The 12877-nt window shown below is 43.8% G+C and overlaps 1 protein-coding gene across 6 annotated transcripts in view; it reads right to left on the bottom strand.

The window, feature by feature from the left end:
• Positions 1-51: 51 nt before the first annotated feature.
• The window catches only part of col4a6 (collagen, type IV, alpha 6), a 174599-nt gene continuing 161773 nt past the window's right edge, over positions 52-12877 (bottom strand). For all 6 annotated transcript variants that reach the window (XM_042298205.1, XM_042298204.1, XM_042298206.1 and 3 more), the window contains 8 exons: positions 10897-11013; positions 5648-5809; positions 5186-5284; positions 4841-4987; positions 4477-4593; positions 3999-4190; positions 3497-3783; positions 52-3188 (listed from right to left, as the gene is read on the bottom strand). In XM_042298205.1, coding sequence (XP_042154139.1) covers positions 2931-3188; positions 3497-3783; positions 3999-4190; positions 4477-4593; positions 4841-4987; positions 5186-5284; positions 5648-5809; positions 10897-11013 — 1379 coding nt within the window. In that variant the 3' untranslated portion in view covers positions 52-2930. The remainder of the gene's footprint in view (positions 3189-3496; positions 3784-3998; positions 4191-4476; positions 4594-4840; positions 4988-5185; positions 5285-5647; positions 5810-10896; positions 11014-12877) is intronic.

Genomic DNA, 12877 nt, shown 5'->3' with positions numbered 1-12877 from the left:
GACAATCAAATGTGACTGCTGTGGCTTTCCACGGAAGAGATGACGACAAAATAAAAGTGTTATCACCTAAGTGTTATACTTTAATGTTGTCTTGTTAAGCACACAGCACGTTCTGTGTTAAGTACCAACTAGGTTAGGTATGTTGCACTCTTCAAATGTGGTAAATCCACGACATCAAACAACATACATTTCATTTGGACCCTTTTACAACATATTGTAGTCTAGATCTGTATAGGTGGTATATCATTTTGTTTAATTTCTCTCAAACAATCCTACTCATTGTTCTTCATTCATTCTGAATCTGTGTTAGTTGTAAATACTTTTATTTCATTGTGAACACAACACTGCACCTTTTGACCAAATCTGTTGAGGAAAATGTAGCATAATCATTGCAGTTATAGATCTCTGTTATACATGTCAAATGTGGATTTGTATGAAAAATAGTTATATTTCAGGTTCTCAAAATTCCTTTTAAGACAGTGGAATATATTCAACAGAGGTCAGTGTCAAAACAGTGACAATAAAAATGTGTTTTTATCTTTTTGTGTCATTCAAATATAACCATAGAATTATATATTTCCATATAAAACATATCCTAAACTTTTTTTGTTTGTTCCTATCATCGAATGTACAAATCATATTCCCCAAAATGTATTTGTAAATAACCTTTGAACCAGGGAATAATTACAGTGAAGTATAAGAATTACAATCTAGATTACAGACAAAAGAACAACAAATGAGAAAAAATCTAATTGAAAAAGATGTACTCAGGGCTACCAATGAGAGATGGGCCTATGTGTTAGACATAGTGGTCATAGTGGTTACAACTTAAGTCACCCAGCACTTTTAACATCAGTGGCTGCGTTCCAGGCCACCTACATTGCAGGTGTTGCATTGGCGTCAGATTGCTAGATCATATGATGTGGTTAGCTGATATATTAATCACCTATCCAGGTGTTTTGAGATCTCGCAGGCGTCTGCAATGTAGTCGCACTGGAACGCATCCATTGACATGACAGCAACTGAGGAGAGCAGATAGGGACTACAGAAACACAGTAGGCCTTATCGTTTGCTCTGATAAAATGTATGGTGAGCTTCTGTCCAACAACAAATATTGTAACGGAAAATGTGTGTGTGGTGTGTTTGTTGTTAGTTTGTGATTCCTTCCAAGCAGTTACTGCGTACTTGTATGTTTTGGCTCAAGTATGGGTGGTGGAGGGTTTTATAAAACCCAAATTTGGTCACAAAAAATGGAGCGAAGATATTTACTCTCCTCACCTCGATAACCTGAGTGAAACCATGGAGAAAATGATGGTTCTAAATAATTACAAAGCCAACATGATTTGGTGCAATGTATGATTGGCTTGTTCACCCATTCTAGTCAGTGAAGGAGGTGAGTTTAAAGTAGCAATATTCAATATCTGTTTCCACCCAAAGTGTGAAACCCCCCTAACAACTGCATTTGTAAACAAAGGGTTGGGTCTTGGGAACATGGAACTGCCATTGAGTTACTTTAATTCTATGTTATCTGTCTAACACAGTGACAGTTAAATGACACAATTCACTAATAGGGTCTCACTGTAGGTGGAAACTCAAATTATGGAGTGCTCCTTAAAGGAGATGACATGGTCACAATAATCATGTGTGTTCAGTGTTGATGGCTTGTGTTCCAGCAGTGAATTGGGGGGGGGGGTGATGTTGGTGGTTAGAACCTTCAACCTCCATCGCTGTAGCTAAACTGAAAAGACTGACTCCATTCATACCACAGGAGGTTGGTGGCACCTTCATTGGGGAGGACTGGCTCATAATAATGGCTGGAGCTGAATAAGTGGAATGATATCAAATGCATGCAACACATTGGTTTCCATGTGTTTGATGCCATACCATTCGCCCCGTTCATGCCATTGCTGTGAGCCGTTCTCCCCTCAGCAGCCTCCTGTGATTTATACCAATTATAGGCACTCGCATTACTGCAATACATTCACATACACATAAATGGGATCTTCTATAAATAGAAGTATGACCATTTCTTCAAGTGATTCGGCATGGGATGACGTTACCTCACTCGATCTGTCTATGCCACTCATTCTAATATTTGAAAAGTGATGGATTTGTCTTTTTCAAAACTGTTGTCAAGTTGAGTCCCAGGGTAGGGTAGCAACAAAAAAAGAACATATTGGTTTCTAATAGGACCACAAGCATATATCGTAATACACTTACTGTTTCTCTTAACTGAAGCAGACATAATCGATATCATACGTGTGTGTGTGTGTTTGAGTATAAAAAGCGGCTGGCTAGCTATAGCAGTTAACAGGTATGTGTAGCAGGTCTCTTAGGTTCATGACTGCATGTAGTTGTAACGGTAGAGAACGTATTCATCCCAAATAGCATCATATTCCCTATGTAATGCACTACTTTGGACCAGAGTCCTATGGGTAGTGCACTATATAGGCCATTTGGGATGTAGCCCAGGAAGTGAAAGCGGTTCAGTGCAGGCCAAAGGGGTGGTTTGGGGTTGCACTCTCCGAGGTAGCCGTGAATGTTTTCAGACACATAACCATAGTAACGTGAAAAGAACAAAATGAAGACACATTAAACACACAGTATAGCACCACTGTCGGTAATAATCTAGTTTAGAACAAGACCGCTCATCTCTTCATCCCTTTCTGTCTTACATCAATACAAGGGCATCATAAACCCACAGAAGGGCCCTCGTCGGCTAATTCGGGAGCCCCTCACCCTCCTAGTGAGACCCCTAGATGAAGCAGGAGAGGTGCTCAAATTCAGTCAGTCAGAGTTTTTTTTTTTTGCATTTCCATTACTCCACCTCTCTCTTTTCCTTCCTGATAAGTAATCATCACCCTCTCCTTTGTTGTTTCAGTCTCTCTCTTTTTCATTTCCCATCTCTCCATCTTCGTCTCTTATGCCAGCTACAAGATCTTGCTGCAGACTTGACAGCGACTGACTCGGCTGCGTTGGTTGCCTCCCTTCAGTGTGTCCATCGGAGGGGGGTCGAACTCCCGGTTAGGCTCAACCGTGGTCAGCCAGAAGCTGTACTTGTTGGCAAAGTAGTGGCAGGTGCCCTTGGCCCCATTACACTCAATGAAGGGCGTGGCGCGGAAGTCTTCCAGACAGGACCCTGGAGAGGACAGGGACTGACCGCCGCCCTCAGCCCCGGCAGCAGTGTGCTGTATGGGGGGAAGGGAGAGAGCGAGAGGAGGGGACCAGACAAGACCTAGGTGTTAGTCTCTAGATGGTGGTTTAGACTATGTAGTTATTGGGTAGTGAACTAGCTTTCATTAGAGAATCAAATATAGGCCAGGATTCAAAGCGTGATTGACATTTAAAGGCCATTTTACGATTGAGCCGACATCTTCAGCGGTTGCCATGAATGTGATCGCAAACGCAGGAATATTGGCTTAAGAAGGCACTCTGGGCGACAACGATCTATAATGCACAATGGATTAAATCTGGCCTTAATCCCGCCCCAACTCACCATGAGAAAGGAGTACCCGATCCAGAGGGACCTCCAGCCGGCAGGGCAGGTGGGGATGGTGAGGTCCTGTGAGTGGACAGCTACAGGCTGGGAGTAGGCCTCGCACACGGAGCACCTGCTGATGTACTGGCTGATAGCCTCCTCTCCCACCGGCATCATGGGGATGGGTGCCGTGGTGGACAGCCAATAGGACTTGTCGTTGCGGCTGGCGTAGTAGCAGATCTCGTTGGGCGTGCAGTACAGGAACGGGACAGTGCTGAAACGGGGAAGGCAGGAGCCTGCCATACCTGCGAGAGAGGTGGAGAGGAGGGAGAGAGAGGGAGAGGAGGGAGAGAGGTGGAGAGAAGGGGGAGAGATGAGGGAGTCGGGGAGGAGAGATATAAAGTTGAGCTTTCCGCAAGTTTTGTAGGTCGCTCTGCCTGCCCGAATTGTATAATTGCTCATGTTGCCCTTGTGTGTGTGTGTGTGTGTGCGCGTGTGTGCAAGCATGTGTGTGACGTACCAAGGTCCTGGTTATGGGCCTTCTCCTGCCCCTCAACATACAGCAGACTGTATCCTTCCCAGAGCTGAGCCATGCCCTGAGGACACATGGGCACCTGGTTGTTCTGACTGTGCTTCACCAGAGTGTAGCCAATACTCCTGCTGCGCGCCACACTACCTGGGGGACCCTGCAGTCCAGGCTTACCGGGCAGACCTGGGTGAGAGAGGAGAGGAAGGGAGAGGGGAGGGGAGAAGGGGGGAGGGAATATGTAAGTAGTACAGGTTCATGTTGGGTATCACTTTACTTAAAACCTCCGGCTATAATGCATTATGATGCAGTTATAAAGCAATGTAAGACTTGTCATGTTGTATAGAGGTCGATGTGTATTTGGACGGATTCACATACAGACATTCTAGATACACACTCATACTCACAGTTGGCAAATACACTGTAGGCACTATAAGCGCGCGCGTACACACACACACACACACACACACACCTTGTGACCCGGTAGGTCCAGGGAAACCAGGAGGACCAGAGTCTCCCAGAGGTCCGTCCAAGCCTGACCCTCCGTTCCTCCCCAGCTTCCCTACCGCGCCGGGCCTGCCTTTAGGACCTGGAACAGAGGAGGAGGTTCTGATGTTACGTCATGTTTTAATCCCTAATGGGTCAGGTTTGGATCAGGGTACTGTAAACCGATCCTAGATATTGGATTAGGGGGTGACTGTGCTTAGTCTGAATCCACACAAGGCAAAACTGATCCTAGATCAGTATTCCTTCTCTGAGATGCTTTGTGAATATAGTCCCAAGTAGGTTACTTACCCCCCTGCCTGGCCTCCGGCTGTTCTAAGTGGGCTACTCACCCCCCCTGCCTGGCATGCCGGGATTGCCTGCTTCTCCCACGGACCCTGGAGTTCCGTTGGTCCCGGGGTCTCCCATGTCTCCATAGGGTGTCGGAATGTCCGGCCTGGGGAAAGTTATACCTTGGGGTCCCTTACGACCAGTATCACCTAGAGGGGGAGGGAGAGAAGTGTGAGGAGGGGATAGGAGGGAGAGGAAGGACAGGATAGGGAAAGAGAGAAAGAGAGAGCGAGAGAGAGAGAGAACGCAAAATGAGAGATACATTTTTTACAATTAATTCATCAAATTGACAAAGACAAGTGTTTCATCTTCAAGATCAGTGTGTGTTAAAAGGATAAGTCTCTCACCTCTCCTTCCTTTGGGTCCTTTCCCACCGTAGTATCCTGGATCTCCAGGGAAGCCCATTTGTCCTGATGCTCCACTGTACCCAGAGTCACCTCTCTCTCCTGGGCAACACAGCAACAACAACAACAACATTTACAACACACCCCATCAGACATGCGGTACACCAACTACAGGGTAAGAAAATGTCAGATCAACATCCAATTCTGGCTGATACTTTATTGAGTTGTCAACAAATGTGCCCATCAGACAAATTGTACGTTTCAGATCAACATCCAATTTAGGTTGATATTCAAACGGGAATCTTACTTGAAATAAAGCAATTTGACCCTATGATTTGACCCTATGAGTCTATAAGGCTACCGTCAAGGGTAATCATCCTCAATCTGAGAGCCATCATCACTGTACCTTGCTTTTGAATCACATTCTGATGGATATTACAGTACATTGATTTGTCATCCCTGTACCTTTGAATCCAGGGTTCCCGTCCCGTCCTGGGCCACCTGGACCCCCAGGGTCTCCACGGTTACCAGGGGTACCAGGGATGCCAGAGAGCCCAGAGTCGCCTCTGTCCCCTTGGGCTGTACCGGGCCCCGGTGGGCCTGGGGGGCCTGGAGGACCACGGTAACCTGGAGGATCCGACCATACAACAATTAACACAAGAGTGAACCAGCTACAGTATAGAGGTCTATAGAGTGTTGGATTTAGATGGAGGGAGGAGAATGAGAGATGACTCAGAGGGAGAAATGGAGAGAAGGAGAAGGAGAAGGAGAAGAGGACAACCTGGAGGAACGGACAGAGGGGAGAGGAGATGTTAACACTCAGTAAACTAGGTATTGATATAGAGTGGAAAGAGATGGAGAGATGTAGGGAGGAAAGAGAGAGGTGAAAGTAGAAAGGAGTAGAAAGGAGGAGAAGAACATGGAAGAAAGAGGAGGAAAGTGAGATGGAGGAATATAAGGAGACTAATCTCAGCTGATCAAATCAAATCAAATGATATTAGTCACATGCGCCGTATACAACAGTGAAATGCTTACTTACGAGCCCCTAACCAACAACATAGTTTATTTAAAAAAAAATATGAATAAGAAATCAGAAAATAAAAGTAACAAATAATTAAAGAGCAGCAGTAAAATAACGATAGAGAGACTACATACAGGGGGGTACCGGTACTGAGTCATTGTGCGGGGGCACCGGTTAGTTGAGGTAATATGTACATGTAGGTAGAGTTATTAAAGTGACTATGTATAGATGATTACTACAGAGAGTAGCAGCAGTGTAAAGGGGGGGCAATGCAAATAGTCTGGGAGGCTATTTGATTAGATGTTCAGGAGTCTTCTGGCTTGGGAGTAGAAGCTGTTTAGAAGCCTCTTGTACATAGACTTGGCGCTCCGGTACCGCTTGCCGTGCGGTAGCAGAGAGAACAGTCTGTGACTAGGGTGGCTGGAGTCATTGCCTTGCGGTCGGAGGCCGAGCAGTTGCCATCCCAGGCAATTATGAAACCAGTTAGGATGCCCTCGATGGTACAGCTGTAGAACATTTTGAGGATCTGAGGACCCATGCAAAATCTTTTCAGTCTCCTGAAGGGGAATAGGTTTTGTCGTGCCCTCTTCATGTCTGTCTTGGTGTGCTTGGACCATGTTAGTTTGTTGGGGATGATGACACCAATGAACTTGAAGCTCTCAACCTGTTCCACTACAGCCCTGTCGATGAGAATGGGGGCGTGCTCGGTCCTCTTTTTCCTGTAGTCCACAATCATCTTCTTTGTCTTGAGCACATTGAGGAAGAGGTTGTTGTCCTGGCACCACATGGTGAGGTCTCTGACCTCCCCCTATAGGCTGTCTCGCCGTTATCTGTGATTAGGCCTACCACTGTTGTGTCATCGCCAACCTTAATGGTGTTGGAGTCGTGCCTGGCCGTGTAGTCATGAGTGAACAGGGAGTACAGGAGGGGACAGAGCACACACCCCTGAGGGGCCCCTTTGTGGAGGATCAGCGTGGCAGATGTGTTGTTACCTACCCTACAACCTGGGGGTGGCCCGTCAGGAAGTCCATGATCCAGTTGCAGAGGGAGGTGTTTAGTCCCAGAGTCCTTAACTTATTGATGAGCTTTGAGGGTACTATGGTGTTGAACGCTGAGCTGTAGTTAATGAATTGTATTCTCACATAGGTGTTCCTTTTGTCCAGGAGGGAAAGGACAGTGTGAAGTGCAATAGAGATTGCATCATCTGTGGATCTGTTTTGGCGGTATGCAAGTTGGAGTGGGTCTAGGGTTTCTGGGATAATGTTATTGATGTGAGACATGACTAGCCTTTCAAAGCAGTTCATGGCTACAGACGTGAGTGCTATGGGTCGGTAGTCATTTGGCAGGTTACCTTAGTGTTCTTGGGCACAGGAACTATGGTGTTCTGTTTGAAACATGTTGGTATTACAGACTCGGAAAGGGAGAGGTTGAAAATGTCAGTGAAGACAATTACCAGTTGGTCAGCGCATGCTCGCAGTACACTTCCTGGTAATCTGTCTGGCCCTGTGGCCTTGTGAATGTTGACCTGTTTAAAGGTCTTACTCACATTGGCTGCGGAGAGCGTGATCACACAGTCCCCCAGAACAGCTGGTGCTCTCATGCATGGTTCAGTGTTATTTTCCTCGAAGCGAGTGTATTAGTAGTTTAGCTCGTCTGGTAGGCTCATGTCACTGGGCAGCTCTTGGCTGTGCTTCCCTTTGTAGTCTGTAATGGTATGCAAACCATGACACATCTGACGAGCGTCAGAGCCGGTGTAGTACTATTCGATCTTAGTCCTGTATTGACGCTTTGCCTGTTTGATGGTTTGTTGGAGGGCATAGCGGGATTTCGTATAAGCTTCCGGGTTAGAGTCCAGCTCCTTGAAAGCGGCAGCTCTAGCCTTTAGCTTTGTGCAGATGTTGCCTGGCTTCTGGTTGCGGTATGTACGTACAGTCACTGTGGGGACGACGTCATCGATGCACTTATTGATGAAGCCAATCACTGATGTGGCGTACTCTTCAATGCCATTGGAGGAATCCTTGGACATATTCCAGTCTGTGCTAGCAAAACAGTCCTGTAGCTTAGCATCTGCTTCATCTGACAACCTTTTTCATTGATCGAGTCACTGGTGCTTCCTGCTTTAATTTTTGCTTGTAAGCAGGGGGATATAATTATGATCAGATTTGTATGCATCTCTGTGTGTGGAGTAAAAGGGGTCCAGAGTTTTTTCCTCCTGGTTGCACATTTAACATGCTGATAGAAATTTGGTGAAACGGATTTAAGTTTCCCTGCATTAAAGTCCCTGGCTACTAGGAGCGCCGCCTCTGGGTGAGAATTTTCCTGTTTGCTTATGGCGGAATACAGCTCATTCAGTGCGGTCTTAGTGCCAGCGTCAGTCTGTGGTGGTTTGTAGACAGCTACGAAAAATACAGATTAAACTCTCTAGGTAGATAGTGTGGTCTACAGCTTATCATGAGATACTCTACCTCAGGTGAGCAAAACCTCAAGACTTCCTTAGATATCGTACACCAGCTGAAATGTACAAAAATACATAGTCCGCTGCCCCTTGTCTTACCAAACGTCGCTGTTCTATCCTGCCGATACACCGTATAACCAGCCAGCTGTACATTGAGAATGTCGTCGTTCAGCCACGACTCCGTGAAACATAATATGTTACAGTTTTGAATGTCCCGTTGGTAGTTTAATCTCACACCTAGTTAATCAATTTTATTTTCCAAAGATTGCACGTTTGCTAGCAGAATGGAAGGAAGTGGGGGATTATTCGATCGCCTACAAATTCTCAGAAGGCAGCCTGCCCTCTGACCCCTTTTTCTCCGCTTTCTCTTCACGCAAATGACGGGGATCTGGGCCTGTTTCTGGGACAGCAGTATATCACTCACGTCGAGCTCGTCAGACTCGTTAAAGGAAAAAAATTATTCTGCAAGTCCTTGTTGAGTAATCACAATTCGGATGCCCAGAAGTTATTTTTGGCCATAAGAGACGGTAGCAGCAACATTACAGTTGAAGTTGGAAGTTTACATACACCTTTAGCAAAATACATTTAAACTCAGTTTTTCACAATTCCTGACATTTAATCCTAGTAAAAATCCCTGTCTTCGGTCAGTTAGGATCACCACTTTATTTTAAGAATGTGAAATGTCAGAATAATAGCAGAGAATCATTTATTTCAGCTTGAATTTCTTTCATTACGTTCCCAGTGGGTCAGAAGTTTACATACACTCAATTAGTATTTGGTAGCATTGCCTTTAAATTGTTTAACTTGAGTCAAACATTTCTGGTAGCCTTCCACAAACGTCTCACAATAAATTGGATGAATTTTGGCCCATTCCTCCTAATGTAACGGAGTCAGGTTTGTAGGCCTCCTTGACGCACATGCTTTTTCAGTTCTGCCCACAAATATTCTATGGGATTGAAGTCAGGGCTTTGTGATGGCCACTCCAATACCTTGCTTTTGTTGTCCTTAAGCCATTTTGCCACAACTTTGGAAGTATGCTTAGGGTCCATTTGGAAGATCCATTTGCGACCAAGCTTTAACTTCCTGACTGATATCTTGAGATGTTCCTTCAATATATCCACATCATTTTCCTACCTCATGATGCCATCTATTTTATGAAGTGCACCAGTACCTCCTGCAGCAAAGCACCCCCACAACATGGTGCTGCCACCCCCATGCTTCATGTTTGGGAAGGTGTTCGTTGGCGTGCAAGCCTCCCCCTTTTCCCTCCAAACATAACAATTGTCATTATGGCCAAACAGTTCTATTTTTGTTTCATCAGACCAAATAACATTGCTCCAAAAAGTACGATCTTTGTCCCCATGTGCAGTTGCAAACCGTAATCTGTCTTTTTTTATGGCGGTTTTGGAGCAGTGGCTTCTTCCTTGCTGAGCGGCCTTTCAGGTTACGTCGATATAGGACTCGTTTTACTGTGGATATAGATACTTTTGTACCTGTTTCGTTCAGCATCTTCACAAGGTCCTTTGCTGTTGTTCTGGGATTGATTTGCACTTTTCGCACCAAAGTACGCTCATCTCTAGGAGACAGAACTCGTCTCCTTCCTGAGCGGTATGACGGCTGCGTGGTCCCATGGTGTTTATACTTGAGTACTATTGTTTGTACAGATGAACGTGGTACCTTCAGGCATTTGGAAATTGCTCCCAAGGATGAACCAGACGTGTGGAGGTCTACAATCTTTTGTTTCTGTGTTCTTAATTGATTTCTTTTGATTTTCTCACGATGTCAAGCAAAGAGGCACTGAGTTTGAAGGTAGGCCTTGAAATACATCCACCGGTACACCTCCAATTGACTCAAACGATGTCACTTATCAGAAGCTTCTAAAGCCATGACATAATTTTCTGGAATTTTCCTAGCTGTTAAAGGCACAGTCAACTTAGTGTATGTAAACGTCTGACCCACTGGAATTGTGATACAGTGAATTATAAGTGAAATAATTTGTCTGTAAACGATTGCTGGAAAATTGACTTGTGTCATGCACACAGTAGATGTCCTAACCAACTTGCCAAAGTAATAGTTTATTAACAAGAAATTTGTGGAGTGGTTGAAAAACAAGTTTTAACGACTCCAACCTAAGTGTATGTAAACTTCCGACTTCAACTGTATGTACAAAATAAGTTAAAAATATAAGTTACAATCAATCTATAGTTTTGTAAAAGGCCAAATTAAGGGTTAAATTACCTTCTTCTCCATCGATTCCTGGCAGGCCAGGGTCTCCCAGTGGTCCAGGGATATTAGAAATGATCGTCTCCCCGCGAAGACCAGGCAGTCCTGGGAAGCCCGTCACACCAGGACCCCCTGACATCCAGACAATAGTTGGGGTCAGCATCAACACACACACACACACACACACACACACACACACACACACACACACACACACACACACACACACACACACACACACACACACACACATACACACACACACACACACACACACACACACACACACGCTACCCTAGGTGCCTCGCTGTTTCTGCTTTCGAAACGGACTCTGGTCAAAAGAAGTGCACTATTACAGGAAATTACAGGGAATTGTGAAATAAGAAATATATTATGGACCGTAAACTATCACCTTCATGCACTTAAGGAAATCATGGATGGCGGAGGCTCAATCAAGCTAGTCATCTTGACTACTTTCTTATGTTATTCTCGCTGCCACCAAAAGTTAAAGAGTGTTGATGAGGACAGAATGTGGTCGGACCATCAGATAATTGGTATACACATTACTCTTACAGAATTTCCGCAAGGTCGAGGATATTGGACATTTTATCAGAGCCTACTGGATGGCACTTTGTTTTTAACCAAGACAGAATAATTTATAACTGACTTTGTCCTACATAACATAGGTACAGCAGATCACCTTATTGTATTGGACACTTTTAAATGTGTCTTTAGAGGCCATGCAATTCAATACTCATCTTTAGAACAAAAACAATTTTGGTGAAAATATTTATATTAACAAAGGAAATAGAGGAACTAACAGTGCAGATAGATAGCAAATAAAAACTGTACCATTGAGGTACAGAATAAGTTAGAAGAAAAAAAACCAAAACTGGAGGAACTTATTCAAGAAAGGCCATGTGTAATATTATAAAGATAAAACAAACTGGATCGAATATGAGGGTAATTGCACCAAATTATTTTTTAATCTTAAACACAGAAATGCTACCAAAAATAATTTACAGAAACCTGTTACACACTAGCTGAAGTTAATTGTAAATACTTTTTTCTGTTAATATGGTAAACTTCACAGCTGTACAGAAAGACTCATGTGAATGCCAAATTACAGAGGAGAAAATTCTTGATACAATTAAAGCCTTTAAGTCTGGGAAAACTCCAGGGCTGGATGACGTACCAGTTGAGGCATATCAAACCTTTTTTCGATGTACTCAGAGGTCCGTTATTGGCATGTTTTAACCACTCCTATAAAAATGGTAGACTATCAGATACTTAGCAAGGACCCAGGTGGTAAATATAAAGATCCAGTCCACCTAAAAAACTGGAGACCCCTTACACTTCAGTGTTGCGATGCCAAAATCCTAGCAAAATGCATAGAAATAAAAAAGGTATTGTCTGACATTATTCATCCTAATCAGACAGGTTTTGTACATGGACAATACATTGGAGATAATATAAGACAAGTACTGGAAACAAGAAGACACTATGAAAAATCTGGGAAACCAGGCCTGGTATTCATAGCTGACTATGAAAAGGCCTTTGATAAACCACAACTGGAATTTATATATGAATGCCTTTACAATTTTAATTTATGAGAAACTCTTATACAATGGGTTAAAGTTATGTATAGTAACCCCAGGTGTAAAATGGTAAATAATAGCTACTTCTCAGAAAGTATTAAAATGTCAAGAGGAATAAAACAAGGTTGTCCACTATCAGCATATTTATTTATTATGGCCATCAAAATGTTAGCTATTATTAAAATCAGATCCAACAATAATATCAAGGGGCGAGAAATCCAGGGCTTAAAAAACAAAGCTGTGAGAGGTTGGATCCCATAGCCTCATAGAGGATCTAGATCATTTCTCTAACCTCTCTGGATTAAAAACTAATTATGATATGTAAACCATATTACATATTGGATCGCTAAAAAATACTACTTTTACATTACCGTGTAGTTTACCAATAAAATGGTCCG

Source organism: Oncorhynchus tshawytscha, linkage group LG15, assembly GCF_018296145.1.
Source record: "Oncorhynchus tshawytscha isolate Ot180627B linkage group LG15, Otsh_v2.0, whole genome shotgun sequence".
NCBI lineage: Eukaryota > Metazoa > Chordata > Actinopteri > Salmoniformes > Salmonidae > Oncorhynchus > Oncorhynchus tshawytscha.
Note: the sequence above shows the minus strand (reverse complement) of the source record. Positions and strands in the feature narration are given on the sequence as shown.